The sequence below is a fragment of the Tasmannia lanceolata genome, unplaced genomic scaffold, assembly GCF_043159265.1.
Source record: "Tasmannia lanceolata isolate RefF3 unplaced genomic scaffold, GAP_Taslan_0.1 ptg000016l, whole genome shotgun sequence".
Lineage (NCBI taxonomy): Eukaryota > Viridiplantae > Streptophyta > Magnoliopsida > Canellales > Winteraceae > Tasmannia > Tasmannia lanceolata.
In genome coordinates this window covers 2,778,108-2,804,478 of record NW_027518693.1, presented here as the reverse complement: position 1 = coordinate 2,804,478, position 26,371 = coordinate 2,778,108, and the positions used below count along the sequence as shown (strand labels likewise).

At 36.1% G+C, this 26,371-nt stretch overlaps 1 protein-coding gene across 3 annotated transcripts; it reads left to right on the top strand.

The window, feature by feature from the left end:
- Nucleotides 1-976: 976 nt before the first annotated feature.
- LOC143848351 (oxysterol-binding protein-related protein 1C-like) lies at nucleotides 977-25,685 on the top strand. Of its 3 annotated transcripts, none has more exons than XM_077357276.1 (10): nucleotides 977-1,717; nucleotides 3,050-3,406; nucleotides 16,146-16,245; nucleotides 18,282-18,730; nucleotides 20,521-20,676; nucleotides 22,963-23,130; nucleotides 23,211-23,351; nucleotides 24,343-24,573; nucleotides 24,677-24,790; nucleotides 25,186-25,685. In XM_077357276.1, exons 1-10 carry the CDS (start codon nucleotides 1,271-1,273, stop codon nucleotides 25,267-25,269), a joined length of 2,247 nt encoding a protein of 748 aa, XP_077213391.1. In that variant the 5' UTR covers nucleotides 977-1,270; the 3' UTR covers nucleotides 25,270-25,685. The 3 variants fall into 3 exon arrangements, with proteins under 3 accessions (XP_077213391.1, XP_077213392.1, XP_077213390.1); XM_077357277.1 differs by having other exon boundaries at nucleotides 25,183-25,318; XM_077357275.1 differs by having other exon boundaries at nucleotides 978-1,717; nucleotides 25,208-25,685.
- Nucleotides 25,686-26,371: the final 686 nt, after the last annotated feature.

Here is a 26,371-nt window from a genome sequence, read left to right as displayed (position 1 = left end):
AAAATTTTACTATTTTAAAGAAAATAGCGCATCCTTTAATAATTATTAATTTGTTAAATAGTACTTTTATAGTGTTATTAAGTGATTTACTAAATATATTAAAACAATGAGAATAGTGTTTCTGAGCTCGAGCTTCAAAAACTCACGTCGGCTCATGTTTTTTGGGGGATCCAAAGCATTCATTTAAAAGCCTCTATCATAGATAAGGTGTATACCAAAAATCAGGTCCATAGGATCATCCTAACCCTTCCATTTGTGGAGGTGCCCCATTTTTCCCTCCACAAATGGAAGGGTTAGTATGATCCAATAGAGCTGATTTTTTGTGGACACCCTATCCATAATAGGGGCTTCTAGATGAATGCTTTGGATCCCCAACAATGTGAGCCCACACATTTTTCTGAGCTCGAGCTCCTATAAGCTTATCTGAGCTCTAGCTCAGGAACACTATTCTCCAAAATAATAAAATTCTAAATTCTATATTTGTAATTAAATTGGTGGCAATGACCGATAACCTCTTTGTAAGTAATTATTTTTTTATTCCGATTATGCCCAGGCCGAAATGAAATTTTTATTAGAATTTTTTGAATTAAAATTCTTTTTCTTTTCAATTACAAGCATTGAAATATTGCCTGCAAAAGACAAAATAAAAAGGGGGAGATGATATTTTCACCCCTCTGCAGTACGCAGTCGCCCCCTTGTAACGTGATTTGGCGTCAAAAAGCGTTACAGTTGCCCACTGTTCACGTTATAATGGGGCGAATGCGGACTGAGGGGTGAAAATATCATCTCCCAAAAAAACAAAAAAAAAATCGTCACTCATACGCCTCAAAACTCAAAAGTCAGACTCGAACCTCGCTAATGCTAAAAGAAGGTGTTCCCGCCCTCTACTCTAGCTCAAGCCACGTGTCCAAACCAGCTTCGTTCGCCAGCTGAAAGAATAAGAGAATAAAGTGGTGCGAATCATCCTACAGGGGGTGTGAATTTATCATCGCCCATAGAAAAGAGAACAAAAACTTTCAACTAACTTCCCTTTAAATTACAAAACTACTCGCCGGAAATCTCTCGGAATCTCACCCTCGCCGGCGATGTTGTCGGTTTCGTGTCGCGGCGGAGTCCTCGGTATCTGATAACTCCGTCAACATATTATTTATACATATTCATACTCCTTCACATCCATACTCACCTCTCAAAATCAAAATCAAAATCAAAATCAAAATCCCTTTCTTCTTCTTCTTCAATGACAATCAGAATCAAAATCCCCGATTAACACATGCATCCCTTCTGCTGCGTTCCCGTACGGAGCCCTACATCGCCGTTAACGGAATTTATGAACATGGCTCGATCCGATGCCCTAGATTCGTCCCCATTAAAGGCCATTCTCACAAACGGGAGCGGAAATAGTAGCATTAATCACAGCCGTCACCGTTCGATCCAATCGATGGACCAGAATCAACAGCAGATTCTCGTTGGGAACGGAATCTCTGGGATTTTGTATAAGTGGGTGAATTATAGTAAGGGATGGAGGCCAAGGTGGTTTGTACTTCAAGATGGTGTTCTTTCTTATTATAAAATTCATGGTCCTGATAAGATTTTGCTTAATCAAGAGACTGAGAAAGGATCAAAGGTTATTGGTGAAGAATCCTTTAAACAGATATCCCGCTGTAAGAATGGTCATTCTCAATTACGTCGTAAACCCTTTGGAGAAGTTCACCTCAAGGTCTATTTCTATTTCTCTTTTTTTCTCATTCTCTCTGTTTTTTTTTTTTTTGTAAGAGATGCTAGATTGAATTTTTCGATATTTTCGTCTGTTAATTCGGATCCTTCTTTGAATTTAAGTTGTTTTTTTTGTAAGAGATACACGATTGTTTTTTTTTTTTTTTTTTGATCTGTTAGTTTGGATTCTTCTTTGAATTTAGGTTTTTTTGTTGTAAGAGATACTAGATTGAATTTCTTGATTTTTTTTCATATGTTAATTCTGATCCTTCTTTGAATTTAGTTTGTTTTTTTGTAAGAGATACAAGATTGATTTTTTTTTTGTCTGTTAATTTGGCTTTTTCTTCTTTGAATTTAGGTTGCTTTTTTGTAAGAGATACTAGATTGAATTTCTTGATTGTTTTGTCTGTTCATTTGGATTCTTCTCTGAATTTAGTTTTTTTTTTTTGTAAGAGATACTAGATTGAAATTTTGATTTTTTTTCGTCTGTTAATTTTGATCCTTATTTGATTTTAGGTTTATTTTTTTGTAAGAGATACATGATTGAATTTTTTGATTTTTTTTCATCTGTTAATTTGGATTCTTATTCTTTGAATTTAGGTTGCTTTTTTGTAAGAGATACTAGATTGAATTTCTTGATTTCTTTGTCTGTTAATTCAGATCCTTCTTTGAATTTAGTTTGTTTTTTTGTAAGAGATACAAGATTGATTTTTTTATTTTTCGTCTGTTAATTTGGATTCTTCTTATTTGAATTTAGGTTGCTTTTTTGTAAGAGATACTAGATTGAATTTCTTGATTTTTTTGTCTGTTAATTTGGATCCTTCTCTGAATTTAGGTTTTTTTTTGTAAGAGATACTAGATTGAAATTTTGATTTTTTTCGTCTGTTAATTTTGATCCTTATTTGATTTTAGGTTTATTTTTTTGTAAGAGATACATGATTGAATTTTTTGATTTTTTTTCGTTTGTTAATTTGGATTCTTCTTCTTTGAATTTAGGTTGCTTTTTGTTAAGAGATACTAGATTGAATTTCTTGATTTTTTGTCTGTTAATTTGGATTCTTCTCTGAATTTAGTTTTTTTTTTTGTAAGAGATACTAGATTGAAATTTTGATTTTTTTCGTCTGTGATTGAATTTTTTGATTTTTTTTTTGTCTGTTAATTCAGATTCTTCTTTTAATTTATGTTGGTTTTATGTAAGAGATACTAGATTGAATTTTTTGATTTTTTCGTCTGTTCATTCGGATCCTTCTTTGAATGTAGGTTGTTTAAAAGTATACAAGATTGAATTTTTTTTATTTTTTTTTGTCTGTTAATTCAGATCCTTGTTTTAATTTAGGTTTCTTCAACTCGAGAGAGCAAATCTGATGACAAGCGATTCTCGATCTTTACCGGGACCAAGAGGCTCCACCTGAGGGCAGATGCACGGGAGGATAGAGTGGTGTGGATGGAGGCATTACAGGCGGTCAAGGACATGTTCCCACGGATGTCTAACTGTGAGCTCATGGCTCCTGTTGACAACTTTGTTGTCTCTACCGAGAAGTTGAGGCAGCGATTACTGGACGAGGGTCTAAACGAGGCGGCGATCCAGGACAGTGAGCATATAATGAGGAATGAGTTCTCGGTGTTGCAGAATCAGCTCGTGCTTCTCAAACAGAAACAAATGCTACTTGTTGATGCTCTGCGGCAGCTAGAGGTATACTGACTAGTAGAAAATAGAAAATTTCACCCCCTGTAGAATTCACTTCTTCTTCGATTCCATCTATTCAATTTTTTTCCTATATCCGAATGCTTAATGAACCCAATTTTGATTTGGTATGATGGGTTTGTAATTGCATGTCTTTCTGTATGTGTATCAGTGTATGTACTACATCTGCTTATGGATTTGTAATCTTTTCTTTTCTTTTCTTTGTGTGCTGCTAATTTGGAAGAAGAATGACTGTTGGGGGTCTTCCGTGTACATTTTTTTCCTTGTAAACATGAATACAAATAAAGGGAAGCTATTTTTTTTTGTATCAGATTGCTCCGATCTTTCAATCTTTGATCCATATTACATAGGCTTCAATTGCTAGAATATTTTGCTAACTGATTTGTTTTGATTCTTGTTTTTTTGTTGTTTTCTGGAGCTCCTTTCATTTTTTGGAAAGTAAAAAGGAAGTCACATACATTAAATCTTCTCAAACAGAAGAGGAAAAATGGCATAACAGCATGTACCACTGATTTCTTGGGAGACGTGACTATCTGCCCATTGATCCCTGATCTGTACCTGTATTTTACCAAATACTCATTCATATTTACACCTTATTGCTTGTTTCTATAAGTGGTCTGCATGTGTTCTGTTCATCTTCCCTTTGTGGTCTTTATGTACTTCTCTATGAGTATTACCTCTAGTCTTGTTCTACATGAAAATCACAAATTACTGGTGCCATCGGCAAGTCATTATTTGTTGAAGGGAGGCATTCTACTCAGCTCTGTACTCAATCAAGCTTAAATTTTCACAGGGAAAGGTACTAGTTGTAATAGGTAACTCCATAATTGTATGGATCCATACATGCACACACTCCACTGTTAACAACAAAATTCTATTTCAAGAATTTATGGTGTCACAATCATGCATTGTTCGTTCATAAACACAACTATTACACTAAAGCCATGATTTTTATGCTATTTTATTTATGAGAAAATTATAAAAAAGTTATTCATTTCTATTTTTTGGAGTTGATTTAGAATTTTTCTTCTTTTATGAATGTTATTTGTTCAAAAAATAGTTGAAAGTCAGGGGATCGAGATGGTCGGCATAAGAAAACAAAAAGAAAAAGAAATCAATACAGCTCTAATCCAATCAAGGGGAAAGAAAATCGAAAACTTTAGCTCCAGAAGGAGCTAACTGGTCTGCCCCCGTTATTAGTGCATATCAAAAGATGCTGGAATTTTGCTGCGTGTCTCTTGACTCTGTCCAATATTGATTCAATTGCATCTGCACATCTCCATGGGCAATTTGATACTTTATCAAACCAGTTAAAGACATTCCTGGAGTCTTCTTCCCACTATAATGTGATCTAAATCCTTCGTGTCCAACAAGCGAATTCCTGTGAAAAGTGTCTGAAACTCCACCATAGTTGCATCATTCTGTCCCAAAGGGCACGAAAAAGCTCACCTCGTGGTCCCGTTATGCTCACATAGAAGCCCACCGACTCTGGCTGGCCCAAGATTTCCTAAGCTAGATCCATCGATGTTCAATTTTAGGAAGCATGGTGGCAGAGGCAACAATCTAGGGAGTCCATCCTTCTTTGCGAAATTTTGCTTAATCAGATCTCACTCATCTCATGGCTAAAAGAGTTTTTTTTGTAATACCCCTGAAATTCAGTAAAACACCAGCCCACCGCACAAGCAGCAAAAAAAAAAAAGCATCTTTGGAAGTTGTGGACTCCTTTGCAGTCTCCTTAAAGACCAGGTGTTTTCGATTACTTATATAAACTACTACTTTTATCAATATTATCACATTTTCAGTATGCTGGTTTTTCCAAGATCATTGTCTTTGACACACACAAACCTTTCCATGTCTAAGCGACATGGCCATCCACACAATCTCAACTCACAATTATATTTACATGCAAATATGTAATATTGTTCATATATATATATATATATATATATATATATATGAGGAATAAGATTGTACGCTCGACCGTACCTAACTTTAGGTACGGTAGAGTGCCAAATCACATGGGTCCTCCATTTTTGGTGGGCATCTAAACCATTCATTTGCAAGGCCCCATCATAGATAGGGTGCATACCAAAAATCAGCACCATTGAATCATCCTAACCCCTCCAAAACTGGAGGCCAAAATGGGCAGATTTGTGGACAAACACTGTCTGTCCATTTTGGCCTCCACAAATGGATGGGTTAGGATCATCCTATGGAGCTGATTTTTGGTATGCACCCTATCTATGATGGGGCCTTGCAAATGAATAGTTTAGATGCTCACCAAAAATGTGGGACCCATGTGATTTGGCACTCTACCGTACCTAACTTTAGGTACGGTCGAGCGTACAATCCTTTTCCTCTATATATATATATATATATATATATATATATATAGAGAGAGAGAGAGAGAGAGAGAGAGAGAGAGAGAGAGAGAGAGAGAGAGAGAGAGAGAGAGAGAGAGAGAGAGAGAGGAGGTTTCTGAGCTCTAGCTCAGCCTGAGCTAGACCACTATAAATACACCATCTGCATGTTGTTTGACTCATCCAATCCATTCATTATATAGGAGCTCACATAGATAGGTTGTTCCTAACATACTATCTCCATACCTTAATCCTAACTATTCAATCTATAGAAGCAAATCTTCTAGCTAAACCTCCATAAATCACAACCCTAACCATAACCTATAATCCTAACCATAACCAGAAATCATAATCCTAATGATAACCTATAGAATGAATGTGTTGGATGAGTGAAACAACTATGGGAGATGGTGTTTCTGAGCTCGAGCTCAGAAACCTTTTCCTAATATATATATATATATATATATATATACAGCAAAATTGTTTCTGGTCGATCGATCCGATAGCTTATCTGGTCTGTCGAACAGAAATACAAGGGGGCCCACATTGTTTGGGTGATGCAAACCATTCATTTGATGGGCCTTGACATAGATAGGGGGTGCCCGTAAGATCTTCTCCATAGGATCATCCTAACCCTTGATTTGTGGAGGTGCAAAATGGACGGCTATGAAATCGGTCCATTTTTATCCTCCACAAATTGAGGGGTTAGGATGATTCTATGGAGCTGATTTTTTGGGCACAGCCAATCTATGTCAGGGCCTATCAAATGAATGGTTTTGATCACCCAAACAATGTGGGCCCACTGTGTTTCTAGCCAACGGACCGGATAACTTATATGGTCTGACGAACTAGATAAATATAGCCCATATCAGAAAAGTGTTTCTGGTCAATTGACCGCATAACTTATCTGGTCTTCAACTCAACTCAACTCAACTAAGCCTTTGTCCCAAACTAGTTGGGGTCGGCTGGTCCGTCAACTCAACTCAACTGAGCCTTTGTCCCAAACTTATCCGGTCCGTCGACCAGAAATACAAGGTTTTAAATTTCGACCGAATTTCGGAATTTGGTCGGGACTAAACTAAAATTTTACCTAATCCAAAATTTCGGAGTTACCGGATTTTGGCCGAAATTTTGTTAAATTAATTTTTTTCTTTCAAAAATATATAATATTTCGGTAATTTCGTCGAAATTACCGAAATATTAAAATGATACTTTTTTATTGGATTTCGGCTGAAACCGAAATTTAAATCCATGCTAGCAATATCCCATGAAGGCTCTCACTCTTCAGTCGAGAGATGTCACTTGCTAATCTATCTGAAGCATCTCTTCAGTCACTTACTAAGTCTATTTGAAGCATCTCGGGTGTTTGATACGGGTGCCACTCATCCTCTTATTGATTATATAAGTAAACTTATATCCCTAATCCCTTATTATTATTCATCGTGTATTGTCATGTGTGATGGGTAGTCTCTACCTATTGCCTTGTCGAAAAAGCTTCATGTTCTAATGGGCATTTAGTTCAAAGTATCCAATTCAAATTAATATATGTCTCGCAATTCACATCATAATTTATTTGTTACTTTATTTTTTTTTATGACATAGGGTATCCCAACCCCATTTTAGGGCTGGACTAATCCCAACGGATGTATGCAATCCCCGGTAAACCACGAGCATAGGGTTATGACGCAGGGCGGGTCAGCGGAAGTGTAAAACTCAAAGCTGCCCCAAGTAGGTAAACGTATCAATGGGCCTTACTATTCCAACAGGGTGACCAAGGAAGACAAGAATTGGTCGAAATTTCCACTACCAACAATCTAAGTAATGCAAGGGCAGCAAGGTCTCGGTTGAGACTAATTCACAAACAGTTGGTAGGCTACTAATTCAAGACCCAAGTAGTTGAACTGCCTTATTATAGATCTGATTGTTTCACATTCATAGAAGATATGGACCTTTCCATGACTCTCTACAATATAATCTATGGGCTTAGTGAATAGAAAATCAAGACCAATTCCAGTTCTAGGGCACACACTTACTAAAGTGAATTTTCTTTACTAGCTGTAGAGACATCCCTTCACATTTTCAATACATCAATTTATGTTGGAAATTTCTGGGCAGTTAACAATGAAGCCTCATTCACTTAGGTTTTCTTGTATTTGCCTTCAAAACCTTCCAAGCTTGTCACCATAACAATGATTATTATATAATTGAGAAAAAAAAAGGTAGTGGAAGTAATCACTTACAGAGCCTTAAAGAGAATGACATTTATTTCTCAAAACACCATGGATTTCAGCTTAAACTTCCACAAGAGCAGAGTTTCAATTACACAAATAGAAATGAGCAAATCAACGCTTCCTTATTGAATCTTCTTGCAAGAAACAACCGGCACTTTGGTGATGGGACGCCAAAGACAAGATCGGTTACCCGAACCTTGATTCACAAGGATAAAGATAGGAGAAGATGGGAAAGCTTCAACTCAAAGCTTTGAAATCCCTCTTCCCAAATGAATGACAAGCAAGAAAACCTTCTTGCAAGACTCCCAAGTCCCCAAACCCTAAGGTCTCAAATAAAATTCATCAAAAAACCCCTTACAAAATGAAAATGAGGGTTTATATAGCCCATTACACAAGGTCTAAAACCCTAAATTACCCTTACTAAATGAAGTTACCAAAATACCCAAAAGACTAAAACTAGTTAAACTACTCCCTAAATATTAAAACATCTAAAAACTACTTTAATGAGCTTTTTAAAGGCCAATGTAAAATTTGCTAAAGGAGATGCTCTGCATCAAACTCCCCTTCTTGAAAGAACTCGTCCTCGAGTTCCCCACCGGCCTCGTCATCGTCGGATTCCACCCGGATCAAAATGAGAATGATCCATGGTCTATTTAGGAGCATAGCTCCGTAGTAATGATCCGCTTTTAGTCCTCGTCGCTCTTTTGAAGTCCCCATGCTACAATGGTGGCGGTAACCGGCCTCAATATGTAGAAAAGATGTATAAGAAAATCCATGGTAAGAATCAATTGGATAGACCTCATAGTATACGTTAAGAGGTGTAAAATCCACCTTGTGAAGCGCCACGTGGCTTTCTATTGTTGTTCCAGTCAAATAGGGGCTGAAATCATTCTCTTGCACTTTGAAATCATGGCTGATTACTTCCCTCATGTTTTTCTGCTCATTGGAACCCTCAAGTTCAATTCCATCATCAATATCAAGCATGAACCCAGCCATTTCAACATCAGTGTCCTCACTTCCATCCTGCTCAAACACAAAAGTGTAGGTGCCCATTTCAATTTGTACTTTAAGATCACTATCAAGCTCATCAAGTTTGGATTGCCCCGCATCAATGACAACCTCGGAAGTAGCTTTGAGATATTCAAGTTCCAAGTGAATTTCTTGTCCTATGCTGGCTCCATCTTTTTCTTCTTTTTCATACTTAGAAACCACATCTAGCTCATTAGCCTCATCAGTCATCACCATTGTTACTAGCATCATTAAGCTCAATGTAATTCTCATCCGTCTCAACTTCTCCGCTCTCTTCATGGCTTTCTACTAGTGATGGACTGTCCTCCTTTTCTGCCCCATCCATTTCATCATTTTGAACCTCCTTGGCATGCATCTTCATTGTCTCCTTAGCATAATGACTGTAACTACGATAGGCATAGCAAGTGGAGGGTGAATTAATGCTAGGAAATGGATAAGCAATCACGTTGGCAGGTTGTGATGGTGGAGGAGAAGACCGTGTACTTCTTCGTCTTTGCTTCAATCGGACTTGGTAGTTAAAATGTAGAAAATGTCTTGCAATTTCCCCTTCAATTCAGCCCATGTCTCGATTGGTGCTTCATCAAGTTCTCTCCGCCTGTATGTCAAAGAACGCCACCAATCCTTAACCCTATTTTGAAATTTTGAGACAATCATGGCAACTTGCTGCTTCCGTGGTACTTGATGGGAGTCAAATACCTCATCAACAATGAGTATCCACTCAAATATTTCTTGATCTTCCATGCTCCCATAGACTTTAGGAATACTAGCTTCAATATAAGAATCCCAATGCCGGTCACAATGATGACGAAAAATAGGCCTTGGAGTGGATCTCCGTGTCATCTCAACCCACTCGCCTTCTTGAGAATTGTTCTTTATTGGAGAGGATTTGTACTGTTGATCTTCAAATCAATCCCAGTTTTGGTTGTAGCCACAGATTACTTCTAGCTTAGCATCTTGTCTTTGACCTCTTTCCATAATTTGATCACATAACATTTGACTAGTGAAGCGAGCCATGTCAAATAAGCACCCAATAAAAAAACCAAGAATCAGATCGGAAACAAATATAATAGCTGAAGAAGTAAAGCACAACCCACACAAGCTGAAATGAATGTGCAAACCAAATATTAGCATCCACCACAAAAAGCTTTGTTAAGGCTAAAAATATTGCAGCCAGCAATAACCAAAAATCTGATCTGAAGTCAATGCAAAACAGTCACGTCAGCCACAAATAGTCGCACTGAAAGTCCCTAACCAAAGTTCACACCACTGATTCAACTATACCATAATTTTGCTCGATGGGTGCACACTCTGCCCCTTTGAAGTCCTTCAACAATCAGTCTAATAGAAATCTGCTAGGCCAATGCTGTGATGTATCTTAAAGGAGAAAATTGACTAGAAATTTCAACAGTAGGCAGCATATATCATTTCTCATATAGTGGCAGCTAATGTCTATCAAATTACAGGCCTGTTTTCAATAGAAAGTCACCACTTTCTGCTACTCCTTTCAGTTGGTGAAGAAATGGAGCAAAGAACTCAAGCACCTGTATCTCATATTTATAGCGAAAGATGAATAGTAAATGAGAAATTTTTGGTTGAAACTGTTATCTAATCAGTTCACCTGAATGTTCTAAGGCTTCGCAATTTCTGAAACTGCTCAACTGCCCAAGGTGTGTGGCGGAAATGATGAAGAAGCAAGTGATTCCAGTTCAAAGTGGTGTAACGTTTCACTTCAGGCAGGTTGGACAATGTGACAATCAATCCAGGTCACTTTTCTGCATCTAAATTAAGAGCTAACAAGTGCTTGCTCAAACAGAGTTGTATGGATCCAGGTTCGACACCAACGGAGTTCAAAAGATCAACCCCAATACTTTAGAGCCACTGGCATTGGTGTGAGAAAAATTATGAGCAGCTGCTGTCTCTTGTAATTAAAATTCAAGAAGATTGAGCTCTCAACAAAGAATCTGCGAGTGATGAATTAGGGACAAAAGCATTGTTCTCCATGCGAAGTTTAGAGAGTCTAAGACAATGAAATTAGTAGTAGGCCTCAAGCTACTTGATCTTTGTCACTTCAACAAAGTATCTGATTAGCAGCTTTGGACTTTAGGCATGAGAACAGTTGTATAATAGTTCTGACCTTTTTCCTAAGTTAATCTCCCAAGAGCTGCAAAGCTAGGAAGCCTTGCATGTCAAGCTCTGATACCATTTTGACGCAGGGCGGGTCAGCGGAAGTGTAAAACTCAACGCTGCCCCAAGTAGAAGTAGGTAAACGTATCAATGGGCCGTACTATTCCAACAGGGTGACCAAGGAAGACAAGAATTGGTCTAAATTTCCACTACCAACAGTCTAAGTAATGCAAGGGCAGCAAGGTCTCGGTTGAGACTAATTCACAAACAGTTGGTAGGCTACTAATTCAAGACCCAAGTAGTTGAACTGCCTTATTATAGATTTGATTGTTTCACATCCATAGAAGATATGGACCTTTCCATGACGCTCTACAAGATAATGTATAGTGAATAGAAAATCAACAATTCCAGTTCTAGGGCACACACTTACTAAAGTGAATTTTCTTTACTAGCTGTAGAGACATCCCTTCACATTTTCAATACATCAATTTATATTGGAAATTTCTGAGCAGTTAACGATGAAACCTCATTCACTTAGGTTTTCTTCTATTTGCCTTCAAAACCTTCCAAGCTTGTCTCCATAACAATGATTATTATATAATTGAGAAAAAAAAGGTAGTGGAAGTAATCACTTACAGAGCCTTAAAGAGAATGGCATTTATTTCTCAAAACACCATGGATTTCAGCTTACACTTCCACAAGAGCAGAGTTTCAATTACGCAAATAGAAATGAGCAAATCAACTCTTCCTTATTGAATCTTCTTGCATGAAACAACCGGCACTTTGGCGATGGGACGCCAAAGACAAGATCGGTTACCCGAACCTTGATTCACAAGGATAAAGATAGGAGAAGATGGGAAAGCTTCAACTCAAAGCTTTGAAATCCCTCTTCCCAAATGAAATGACAAGCAAGAAAACCTTCTTGCAAGACTCCCAAGTCCCCAAACCCTAAGGTCTCAAATAAAATTCATCAAAAAGCCCCTTATAAAATGAAAATGAGGGTTTTTATAGCCCATTACACAAGGTCTAAAACCCTAAATTACCCTTACTAAATGAAGTGACCAAAATACCCAAAAGACTAAATTTAGTTAAACTACTCCCTAAATATTAAAACAACTAAAAACTACTAAAAACTACTTTAATGAGCTTTTTAAAGGCCAATGTAAAATTTGTTAAAGGAGATGCTCTGCATCAGGTTACTATGGGGGGATTCGAACTCGCGTTACTGGGGAGCATACTCATGACTTTAAGCCAAAGAGCTACACCTGTCCGGGTTAATTTGTTACTTTATTTTTGCACCTTCCTATGTTCTTTTGAAGGATCTCAGAGACACTTCTCACTAAAAGTGCTCGTAATGACAATCTATACATTTTGCATGCTTCCGAGTTAAGATCCTCCACCTTCGGCACCTCTGTTGAAGTCTTCTCGGTGTCTGCATCATTTCCATCACTATCAGTTTCACATCACCACTTATCATTACCTTAAAAAAAAGTATCACATCACCACCACCTTGGCCACAGTCACATTAATAGTTTTACATTGTAGCATTTAGTTTCCCAATCTTACACTAATTTTTGTAATAAGTTCTGCAAATGATTTGAGGACACAAAGGGAGGATGCTAGGGCCAAGATCGACACTCCCTGCACACCATGCATTTGGCCAAGTCGGGCAGGTGGTCTGTCCCACATGCAAGGCGTGCATGGAGTGGTAGTCCCATCCTATTGTCCTGCTTGGTGCCCTGGTAGCACTCCTCAAATAAGTTTTTTGAGTTTCATATATGTTGTAGTTGTCCCCTTGGGAGACACATTGAAATCCCTTTTTTTTCATATACAAAAAAATGAACACCTCTTTTTTATTTTTACATTCTGATGTGTGGGGGGACCTTTTCCCCCTTCTCTTTTTGGTTCACAATTTCATGTTATCTTCTTAGATGACTTCTCTCACTTAGCATTGATATTTTTCCAAAAAACATTGATCACATGTTCTTTTTTTTCTTTTTTGTGTTCCATACATATGTCATTGCACACCATGGCACGTGTATCAAATGCTTGAGGAGTGATGGTAGTGGGAGTATACTTCCTAAGCTTTCGTGGACTTGTTCCACATTCATGGTATTCTTTTAACAGTTGTCGTATCCTTATATCCCTTCTCAAAATGTTTTGGATGAGTGCAAGCCCTGTCATATCACAATGTTTGCTTATCTATGGTGTTCCACTCAGATACTCCTCAACATCCTTGGAAGGAGGCATCCTATATTGCAAGACATATTATTAGTCTTCTTCCATCTTCAGTTCTGGTCCAACACACACCTGCACGAGTTCGTCTAGGAGGAGAGCCAGATTACTTCATACGGAATATATTCTACGTAACCTACGTCCACATGCTTTCTTCTCAACTTAAAAACTCTCCAGAAGCCATTACTAACATTTTTGTTGGGTACAACAATGAGGATAAGGGGTATCAATGCTACTCCTTATCGTTGTAGAGGATCCTAAATTCACATCACACCACGTTTAGTGAGTCTCGTTTGTATAATCCTCCACTTCTGACGTCTATAGGGAATATTGTAGTTGGCTACAAGTGAGTCTTTAAATTAAAGGGAAAAAAATCATATGGCGCTATTGATAGGTAGATGGCTTGCTTAATGGCCAAAGGATACAATCAACATCGGCTGGATTATGATGCAACATGTAGCCTTGTTGTCAAGACAATCGCAGTTAGATTGATCTTAGCACTGGCTCACATGTTTGGCTGGTCCCTCAGTCAAATGGATGTTAAATATTCGTTTTTTCATGGGAAGATAAAGGGAGAGGTTTACATAGAGTAGCTTGAGGGGCTTGAAGTTGATGATTGAAAATCATATGTATGCCACTTAGAGAAGCCAATCTACGAGCTTAAGAAAGCTCCTCATCTGTGGTTTGAAAGGCTCCATCAGTCATCAAAAGACGAGATTACAAGCTTAACAAATCTGACTGTTTTATTTTTTATATGACTTTAATAAGACTTTGATATAAAGGATTAGGGCTAACTAAGTTACTTGACGTCAAGACTTTGATATAAAGTTTCCTTCAACTGTCAAATATTTTATAAATTTAAAGTCCTTTATAGCTACTATATACTATAAATGTAAAGGTTTCTTTAACTATTAAATACCTTATACATGTATTTTTCTGTATAGCTGTGACCTATCATATACATATTGATGCCTATTTAGCTATTAAATACCTTATAGGTATAAATTTCTTTATATATATTATTAACAAGGGGATATTTCCTTATAGCTATTAAAGATCTTACATTTTAAATTTGGATTGTATTTTTTTTTAAAGGAAATTTGGACTGTATTTTTACCTCGTAAAAATTTAAGCACGTATTTTTTGCATGAATGATGTTATCACATAGCACATGCTGCTGATTGCGAAAAAATTCAAGGGGTAAATCTCCTCAAATCACTCAGCCAAAGTTTCCCGTGTCAAATCCATTAGTAGGTCTAACTTAACTTTCTCCATGTAAATGACATTATTTTTTTCTTCCCTATGAATTAGGAGGGGTTGCACCCTTTAAATTTAGAAGGGGATCCTGATTCCAGCAAAACCCAGTCAAGTTTTGCGGGAGAACTGTAGTTGATATAGCGAGTGACGCTCAAGGAGTATATTTAAACATGTGGAGTTTTTTCTTGTGAGTATTGGATCCTTGACTGGGTGGGAGAGTTGGAAACCAAGGGTTTGGGGATCATTTTTTGGGAACTTTAGAGCTTAAGAATGGTTTCTAATTCAGATTAGTAGCAACATTCTGAAATCAAAATAAACCACACATAATAGCCCAAAGCAGCAAAAAGTTTTATATTGTTACAAAGCTTTTAAAATAATAAATTAATAGAAGTCAACTCATCCGAGTAAAATCCCACAGTAGGTTCTAATCAAAAGAAAATAATCGAGTGTCTGTAGCTTTTAAAATAGGTTTAAAAATAATTCAGTAAGAGAAAATCAACTCATTGGAGTGTCTTTGTAGGATACCGACACTCGTACCCATACTGATGCAACCTAAATTTGCCTCTTATATGTAAGAAAATGATATGCACTTTTTAATGAGTAGCTTGCTGCAACTGCAATATGAAATGGTTTGGATTTAAAAATCTTCACAAGACAGCATTGCTACAACTGCAACATGAAAGGATTTGGTTTTAAAAGTCTTCATTAAACAGCAGTCGGTAAGAATGAAAAAGAGAAAAGTACTGTTCTTTATATTTATTTTTAATTCTTTGTCCCCTAATTTAAAAAAAATGAAAAAAGAGTACTTTTTACAATAGCTTCAAATGTCTTTCTACAATTGTTTCAATTGTGGTAGTTTTTTTTATCGTTCGTGTTTATTGCCATATGGCTAAGTTTCTGTCATTTGGTCCTCCATGCTATTCTTTAAATAACGTAGAAAGAAGCCCTCCACGAAGGTCATGAGGATCTGTTACCGTTTGGGACTTTCTAAGCTCTCCACAAATTTAACTAGTGATAGTGGGTTCGACTGAGATTATGCAGATTTCATCTGAATGCTGCTGATAAATTCATAGTTTCTTTCCAATGATTGCATATGCTGTAAACCTGTAACTGGGGCCATTAAGAAATGCATGTAGAGAATACTTGGAGCAATATGCATTTGTATCTGTTTTGTATGAGTCAATTTACATATCCTGTAAGTTGCTCCTACAATTGCATGCCTCCCAATTATACAAGCCTATGACTGGCACTTATGGGGTTCAAATAAATTTATCCTGTTCAAAGAGTCTCAGTAAAACTAAAATTTAATTGTGCTGATTTCACCCTTGACATGTTACCATTCTTTTGTGCTTATTTCTTTCGTGTAACCATTCAATGACATATTGTATCCATGTTTATCAACTTGAATGTTTGATTTAGTATAGACTTTTTTCTTTGCTCAGTTCTTATTGGTGTACTAAAAAGCTGTTGTTCCTATACTGTTCTATGTAGACAGAAAAAGTTGATTTGGAAACTACACTTGTTGATGAGAGTCAAAGACAATCAAAGGAGGATGGGGCTTCTTCTAAACCAAGGCAGGACAAATATAGCGGTATGTCGAATGGAAGTCTTTTGGTACTGCCATGCTTGTTAATATTGTAACCTATACCATGTGCTTATCTTTATACACTCATCTTCTTATCTCTATACGATGCTTGCATATGTTTAAATTTTAGTTCTTTTTTTTTATTCGAACATTTGCATGCTTTCTCTTTCTGTGCGAAGGATTTCACTTCTTCCATCTGCAACTTAAAGGATGAAATGGAGTTTACATTTTTTTGAAAGGAAAATAGAGTTTGCATTATCTATCTCTGTATGTGTAAGAATATGCAGTTTTGCTAATACATGATGACTAAAAAAATATGTTGATACCTTCTTTGAGGATTGTATGAATTTAATTAGTTTGGTATGGAGATGCATCCTCTCTGAAGCTTACATCATAAGCACACCACTTAAGATACTAAGTTCATTGACGGGAAGCATCCTAGGGCCCATATTCTAATTTTTAAGTGGCCTTTAGGTGTATTTAAGTCCCTTAATTGTAGGAGGGTACTACGGTCTTTCACTGTCACTATCACTTGGTTTCTTCAAGTGATATGTGTTTAAAATGAGACCCACAAGTGTATTACGGCAATCTTAAGTGATTGAGGCATGTATGTCATTTGTAATTAATCGCTCAAGTTGATAAGTGAGCTCAAGGGCCCACCTTTCTACTTGAAAAAGTCCTTGTAGTCTATTTGTAGTTGTAAAGGCCCATGTAAAGGGAGTTCTAAGGTCATTAGGAGTTTAAGTTGAATTATGGCTTTTATTTTTTAAAAATGAAAGTAAGTTTATTTGTAATAGGATTAGATAGAGCTCATGCCAAGGGAATATAAGAGTCGTAATAGTAGGGTGAGTATAGTTCAAGGGGTTTGAGCTAGTTAATGTAATGTGGCATCTTTTTTTTTTAAATGCCATATGGCATCTTTTTATTCTATTTTTTCTAGCAATAGGAAAGTAGGACTAGGTTTTTTCTCCCATTTCCTTAGAAGTTTGTGGGAAGTACTTTATCTATAAATAGTAAGGCCTATGGCCTTTTTGATATATGATATGATATTGAATGATATGGTGAATTAGCCCCCAATCTTCCTTGTGTCAAAGCGAAGGAAAAGAATCCATGTATGGATTTCCTCTAGCTTTCTTCCTCTCCTCTTCTTCGCCTGAAACCATCTGTTAACCCTTCCTACCTAGCTTACCACGATCCTACTCTTTCTATGTACTTGTTTTTCCCCATGAGGTTTATTACATGCTTCATATTGACTGTCAATGACACTTCCCTCACATTTTTTCTTTACATTCTTTAGAGCTTTCCGCATCATGCATTTCCTCTTTTCTAAACCCCTTGCTTCCCACTTTCGCTTCCCGCGTTGCTTCTCGCACTCGCTTCCCAAATTTCCTTCGATGTTTTATAACTTATACATACATATCAAGTTACGAATGTGGATATAACGGTTTTTCTGCACCAAGAATAAAAATTTCAAATGTGATCTTCTGTTTATGCTCGTTAAGTTACATCAATATACATCTAATTGGTCTATTTTTTAAAAAACTATGTTTCTCTTTGCTTCTTTTCGTAATTGATTCGTAATTTAGCTTTGTCACTTCTTGTGTTATATTCTGTAGAAAATAATGGATTTGCTTGAAAAATTTTCAGTTCATGCATTGATAGATTTTTTGTAAGAGTTGTTTCTATGATATAGTAAGTCTATTGTTTTATTTCATACTCTTTTCTTCTCTCTGTTTTCCATAAATTAATTGTTGAACTGCAAACTCATGTTTTTATGATCAAAATAACCTGAGGACCTCTGATAAATTTGGAACATTTTTCATCATGCTTCTTCTTCTTTCTTTTTTTGACTTATGTTCCTAGGATATTTATCATTTTTCTCATCCAAGGAAATTTTTTCTAGAATCAGAGTCTGTGCTTTCCAATTTGTTTTCTTCTAACTTGTTCTGAAGAACTGTCGTTATTGTATTTGCAGTCTTCTTGGATCTTCCCTATTTGATGTCTTAGTGACTCCTATTTGTGCATCTGAAATGATTTTTCAGAAGGAAGTGCTACTGAATCTGACGATGAAAATGAAAGAAATGATGCTGCAGAGGAAGAAACTGATGAAGAGGACACCACATTTTTTGATACGAGGGATTTTCTGTCGTCAAGTTCTTTTAGAAGTAGTGGGTCTGAATTTCGGAGATCATCATTTGATACAGACGATGAAGAGATTTATGCCATTGGTTCTGATAATGGTAGTGATAACTCTGTAAAATATGTGGGATTCAACTATACTTACGTTAAACGGCGTAAAAAATTGCCTGATCCGGTTGAGAAAGAGAAAGGAGTCAGCCTCTGGTCAATGATTAAAGATAACATTGGGAAGGATCTTACAAAAGTATGTCTTCCTGTATATTTTAATGAGCCTCTATCTTCTTTACAGAAATGTTTTGAAGATCTGGAGTACTCCTTCCTTATAGACCGAGCATATGAATGGGGTAAAAGGGTAAGTTCTTGGATGCAGCATATTTGTTTCATTAAATTTAGATTGGAATGTGTACTGTTAAAGTATATAAGATAAATAATGCCTTTCTCGAACAGCTTAAGCTTTTGGAGAAGTTGGTAACTTGACATGGTATCAGAGACAAAGGTCTCGAGTTCAAACCTCCCGGATAGCAAAAATCCACATGCGATGGTCGGCCCAAAGTGGGACCACATGTGCCACGTATTTGCCAAGTGGGCCACACGTGACAGGGAGTGTTAAAGTATAAAAGATAAATAACGCCTTTCTCCAACAGCTTAAGCTTTCGGAGAAGTTGGTAAGTTAACATGTACAATTATCATAATTTAAAATCATAATCGTTTAGCCCCTGTTTGTTTCATTAAATTTAAATTGGAAAGTGTACAATTACCATAATTTAAAATCATGACTGTTTAGGCCCTGTTCGTTTAAGATTCTTACAACCGACCGTGACTCCAATACTGATTATTGGACCCAAAATCAAATGTGTTTTGGTCCAATAATTGGTATTAGAGTCACAATCGGTTCTCAGAATCTTAAATGAACAGGGCCTTAATGTGTCTTAGGTTTTCATTGATTCCATCGAGCTTATTGACAACTTTGTTTCATACAGAATCATTCGTTTACTACTTATTGCAAGTCTTATGGCTTTTTTGAATCGTTAAATCAATTTTCTATAATTTTAAATTGTAATTATGCATACTTCTGTATACCTATCACTATCTTTGATTAATTTATGACATTTAATTAGGTGCTTGCGAAATAATTTCTCATTAATCATTATCATTTATGAAGCACTACATGTTAAATAAAATTACATTGAATTTACACAACGCATGGATTTATTGTTAATCCTTTTTGTTAAAGGCTTATATGTCTACAGAATATCTATACGAAATATCCCTTCCAAAGCTTCTTGCAACTATCCTTTTTTGCTTCTTTCTTTTGCTTCCTTCCTGTTTCTGCGATAGCTAGCTATAATCTATACAAATACATCATAATGCAATAAATTATAAAATAAATCATTCAATCATGCAAGGACGAGGGCATGTTTAAACATATTTAGAAACACTTAGTAAAACAGTAAAATGAGAAGGATTTTAAATGAGCCATTTCTCTAATTGATGATTTATGAGTGTCAAGACAAATACTTTTTATCCTCCTTTATACAAATGTTTGAGTGTTGGTACTAGATGGATTACGGTTGTGGAGGTTTGTATCTTCCATTTATTTGCCTACATAGATCGCCCATTTGTTGAAATTGAAAAAGGATGATCCATTAGTTGCACAAAGGACATCTTGTTTTCGGAGTCTATAAGGATGGAATGAAGCTCCCTAAATGAAGCTTTTTTGTAGAACATTTATTTTTAACAGGGAAGTTCAGCACAAATAATTCTTAATTTTTAAATTTTTTAACATGAAAAGAATGTAAAAAAAAAAACTATTAATATTCTCCTACCATACAGGATTTTAATTTCATATTACCGTTAGAGGAAGATCATATCACTAAAGCCTTAATTTGTTGGAAAACATATTCTCTCTTTGATGTCGTGGTTGAAGAACTAGGATTCAATCATGCTGGTTCATTGGACACTTTCATCAGGATGTATTTTACTTGTTGCCATATCATTATGTACAAATTGAATTTCCATTTCGTTCGAATATGTGCCAAAGAAAACTCTCTTTTGCCTGGAATCTATGTTTAATTTCTATATGTTGAATGATTCCTTTTTCTATTTGCTTCTAATATTCGTTTGCTTGGTGGAAATATTTAGGGTAATAGCCTTATGAGGATTCTTAATGTTGCTGCATTTGCTGTATCTGGATATGCTTCTACTGAAGGAAGAAATTGCAAACCATTTAATCCACTTTTGGGTGAAACATACGAGGCTGACTACCCAGACAAAGGACTCCGTTTTTTCTCAGAGAAGGTGTCTTTTCACCCAGAAACTTCTTAGATATGATATTAGTTGAATCTTCCTCACTGGTTTCTTATGTCTCGGCATGTAGATATTCCTGATACATATAGGAACCTGCGGCGATGCATACTGCCAAAGTTTCTAATTCTTTATAGGTAGAAGCTTGCTTGAACTAACAAAATATGTTTTATATCTGTCTTGGATGTCTGGTTCATTTTTAAGTCTGGTGGTTTCATCTCTGGATGCTTTTCTTTCATATGGAAAGTGTTCTTTTTTATTTTAGAAGTACGTAGGCTTCACATGGAGACTCTTGAGGTGAAATGATAGACATTGTTACCTCAAAATTCTTATTTAACTACTCTGTTAACTAGAAATCTATCAATATGTAGCTATGTGCAAACAAAGTGTCCTACTTTCATTGGGATATGCTTTATTTGTAATATAATACCTTTCTAATGACGAAGTTTCAAAACCACAATTGAAGAGATAAAAAAATAAAACAACAATTGACTAAAAGTCAAAACCACAACTTAACCATAGTTTCAAAACTCTCTCGTGTCATTGTGGGCTCCCCTGAGCCGATTCCACATTTTGCTCTATAAAGTCAATCAAAACTCTTTTGACTTACGACTTATGACCGCGTCAACCTAGTACTCAGCCATGTCAACCGAATACTTAACTGTGTTGTGCCGAGTTGGGTAGTATTTGTTTTGGCCGCTTTTTGACTCGCATCCACATTTTTAAAACAGTTACAATAACCATCCCTAGATTCTCTACTATGTATTATCTCTTAAGTCTTGTTTCTGAAATTAAATGATCCATGTTAACCAGAATGCATAAATTTTTTTATTAAATAATTACTACTGCGTAGATGATGGCTTTCTAAACTACTGAATAGGCTATAAGCCATAACAGGCACCATTAATGTATTCTGAAATCTCAATTACTTTTCGCTGCTAAGTTTTTTTTCAAAAAAAAAATTATGAACTCAGTGACTTTAATAAGATAATAGAGGGGTTCAGCAGTGTTTGTAGTCTGGGATTTGTTTTTTCTTTTTCTTTTTTTATTTAATTCTTCCTTGCAATATGGTTTCCAACTTCTTAAGATATTTTTTATTTATTTTTATTTTATTTTCATTTAAAAAAAGATATTTTTTATTCTAAAACATGTAAAAGTTAAAATGTAGACAAATTATGGTTCATTATTTTTCTTCCTGTGACTCAACTCAACTAAGCCTTTGTCCCAAACTAGTTGGGGTCGACTGTTGTATCCTTTAGAAAATTTTCATGAAGAAAGTGAAAGAATCTACCCGGCTCAAATTGACCAAGTCTAATCCTGACACTAGTTGGGTTCATTTGCATTATTTTTCTTCCTGTGACTACGATAGTTATTTTAATATGTTTATTTTGGAATCCACCGAATACAAGTTAGATGGGGTTCAGAAAAACAGAACAAAAGTAGCTATTTTCAGTCCTTTCACGAGATCTAAAAACACAGTATATCTTGTCAACTGGATAGACCTGCCAGTTCAGTTGAGAACTAGCCAGTCCAGCTAGATGTGCTGCTTCTATTTGAAACGACCAGTCCATTCATGTTTGTGTGGTGCAGAGCAAGGTTTAAAATTTCAGTTTCGACCGGTTTCAGACCTTGAAATTTCGAAATTTTGACCGAAAATTTGACCGAAATTTCGGTCGAAATCTGGTACCAAACCCGAAACTAATATTTTATTCAATATTAAATTTCGGTCGAAATTTCGGTAATTTCAGTGCAATATTAAATTAATATTAAAAAAAAGATTTTTTGGTTCAAATTTCGGAAAAACCAAAATTTCGGTCGAAATAAATGACCGTTTCGGTTTTTACCCATTTCGGTGTCGGTCTTCACCGAAATCCGAAATTTCGATTAAAACCATGGTGCAGAGTACTTTGAAAAGCTTTACATTTAATTTGTCATTCTTGGTGATAAAAAATTACCGTCGTTTCTTTTACTTCTTTTATAAACAGATTGTGATTGGGTAAGTATTTGTTACTTGAGTGACACTCGCCCATTTGAAAATTTCTACTATTCGTATTGGGTCCTAGATATCCCTTTTCTGTTCACTCCAATACTTGGATTATAACGTTTTGATAGTATTATATTATTTCTTAACCCATCAAATATATCTTAATTTGTCAAACACAGTTGATACTTTCTTGGATGTATCTCATTTCATTTTCTTTTCTATTTTCTTGTCAGGATTTGTGAATAATTTCTATGAGTCAACTCCTTTATTTAAAAGTTCACTTCATTTTGAGGCAGGTCAGTCATCACCCCATGGTTGTTGCATGTCATTGTGAAGGTAGAGGATGGAAATTTTGGGGAGACAGTAATCTCAAAAGCAAATTTTCGGGTCGCTCAATTCAAGTTGATCCTGTTGGTATTCTAACTCTTGAGTTTGATGATGGCGAGGTTTTTCAATGGAGCAAGGTATGAAGGCCATGCATGAAAACAGTAGAATTTGTTTCGTTTTGAGGTGCAAAGTTGAATACTGGAGATTATTTCTTCAGGTCACCACTTCCATTTACAACCTTATATTGGGGAAGCTCTACTGTGATCACTATGGTACCATGCGTCTACAAGGAACTCATGAATATTCATGTAAGCTGAAATTCAAAGAGCAGTCGATCATAGACCGAAATCCTCACCAGGTGATTAATACATTGCCTCATCTGTTTATACACTGTTTAATGTAATACCTTATATTTTTTATTTATTTTTTCAACCTTTGAAATCAATGGCATAATTGCAATAATTCTGCCATTGAGGATTTATGAAGGTGTCAATGTCATGGTCCGCGGCATTTCATTTCAACACAATTCCCTCGAGGATTTCACATCATGCCACAAGAATAATAAAGTATTTATGATGAAATAATTGAATCTTGGCAGAGTAAAATTGTTCTAGTTGCAGGCTAGGACATTGCTTATATATGCTGTAATAAATATTTTAATATTCTTAAATACAGCAAATTGTGTGAATATGTATTGATGGGTACCCCTATTGTTGAGCTGATAGTTTGTTTTAAAGCTACAATACACAGGCCCAGTAACTGAGATTGAACAAATATTAAAGAAACCAAAACCAGCAACTTCTCTGTTCCTGCAAATAATGATTAGATATACTAGTGGGACACCCGTGCGATGCACCGGTTGGAAAAGTAAGTGGAGATCTTCTCGCTTGATTAGTGGAGAGAGAGAGAGAGATATTAGGAATATCTTTGCGTTGGAAAAAATAAGTGGACATATCTTCTCGTTTGATTAGTGGAGAGAGAGATTTTAGGAATATCTTTCATTATTTAAATTTAATTGCTGATTTTAAGAGAGAAAACAATATCTTTAGAATTCCGTAATAGAGAGAGCGAAAAAAGGGAACATCCGCGCACATTATATCCGGAATTTTAGTATATAGTAAACCTCCAATTGAGACAAATCCGGAAGGAAATGTGTATCCTTTTAAAGAAGTCTAGGAAACGGGGAATAGAAGAGGTGCCACGTGGCGCACCCACGTCGTCCAGGATTCTGTTATATATATATATATATATATATTGTGTGTTTGTGTGTGCGCGTGTGTGCGTGTATATATGTATGTACGTATATGATTCTAGAAAAGGCATAGTCATGAATGTTAGTTCTATTGTAGGTACAAGGTATCGTCCAAGACAGGAATGGGAAAACAGTGGCCACATTATTTGGGAAATGGGATGAGAGCATGCATTATGTGTTAGGTGACTTCTCTGGGAAGAAGAAACGATCAGAACCATTGTCTGATGCCTGCTTGCTCTGGAAACGTACCAAGCTGTCTATTTTCCCCACCAGATACAACTTTTCGCGCTTTGCAATTACGTTGAATGAGCTCACCCCTGGCTTAAAGGTGATGATGAATTTGCTCTTCAACTCATACTAATATTTTTCTTCTGAAGTGTAAATGCTTTTGTCGGAGCCCTTTTAACATGATGCTTACTTTTCATAAGCAGGAAAAATTGCCACCTACAGATTCCAGGCTAAGGTCTGATCAGAGGTGCCTGGAGAATGGGGAGTACGAAATGGCAAATGCGGAGAAGTTGCGACTAGAGCAGAGGCAGCGGCAGGTGAGATATTTTTCAATTATTAAGAAAGAAGAGGAAATCATGTTTGATCTTTGCAAGCAAACAAATTTTTGAATGATTAATTTTTGTTAAGTGATGGGACCAATCTTAATTTCCAAAAGCGATCAAATAGCCCAAAGCAGAGTCATTTGCATCTGATACCAATTTTATCTCGGCCTATTTCCCCAAAACTTTAAAATTCTGTTTCTTTCCACGAATCTCAGAAACACCCACTTGGAACTGTAGTCATCTCAAAATTTCATTGTTTAAGGAAAATTACATTTTCTGGATGCTATCCATTATGTGTTTAATTTTTGTTTCATGGTGCTTACATTACTCAATTAGATGAATGCCTTTAGCTTGCATTTTCCTATAATTGATGAATATACTAACAGTAGTTCATAATGGGGAAACGAGCAGTCCCGGAAGATGCAAGAGAGGGGTTGGAAGCCAAGATGGTTTTCCAAAGACAAAGGAAGTGATACATATAAATATCTAGGCGGGTACTGGGAGGCACGCGAACAGCACAACTGGGGGTCATGTCCAGATATCTTTGGCCAAGTGTTCACTGACCAAACATCTGACTGAGCAGCCTGCATAAGAAATGGTTCGCTCTCGTTTTTTACCCCCTTTGATTTCTTTCCCTCTTTTCTCATCTGGGATCTTGTTATTCCATTTGCAATGCTCACCATTTTTTAGCAGTAGAGGCACTCCATGCCATGTCAAGAAAGGAAGCTCCAGCTCTTGTTAGCATCTAATAAAAGAGGTTTCTTTCTCCATCTACCATTTTCTACCTATATTTTTGAGTAATTGTGAGTAGATTATTGTCCAGTAAAATGTGACCATCTCCTTTGTAGAAAGTAGTAGTATTTTCATATTTAATTCTGGTTTCATTTCATTCCATTGAAATTTTGTTTGTCTAGTTAAAATGAGCACCCTCTTTTAAGCATCAAGAGAATTACAAGAAATTCACTTGAAAATTTACATGATGAATCCAAAGATATGGAGTCGTTGATCTCAAGGAGATCCTAACAGTCGAGCATAAAATTCACATGAACAATAACACCTACTATGATGTTTTACATATAGGGAAGTTTAAGATGGAACGTGAGAAAGTAAGTTTAATATTGATTGATGTTTTGTATGCATCTAATATGAGGGAGAAATTTGATTTCTGTACAAATGATTGATGAAAAATAAATTCAAGTCACTTTAAGCATTGACAGAAACACAATAACAAGCATACAGAAAGAACAAAAAGAAAGGTGCAAGAGCTCATCTTAATACAGAAATGAGTATGCAAATCAATCTTTCTACCACTTTTGCCTACAACATTTTTAAAATAAGCATGGAAGATCTTGAAGAAAGAAATTCAGGGATCCAATAAGGGATAAGGTGAGGTAATTACTATCAAACTTCATTCTCTTTGGAAACAAAGTCTTGATAACGTATTTATAAAAGAAGTTGAGCCAATTCACACCTATTTTCTCGTGGTACTAAAATTGTTAATCAAATAGAAGACTCCAATTTGGAAGAGGTCCAGAAGAGATATTGTTAATCTTAGCTGTGGAAGAGAAAGAGGAA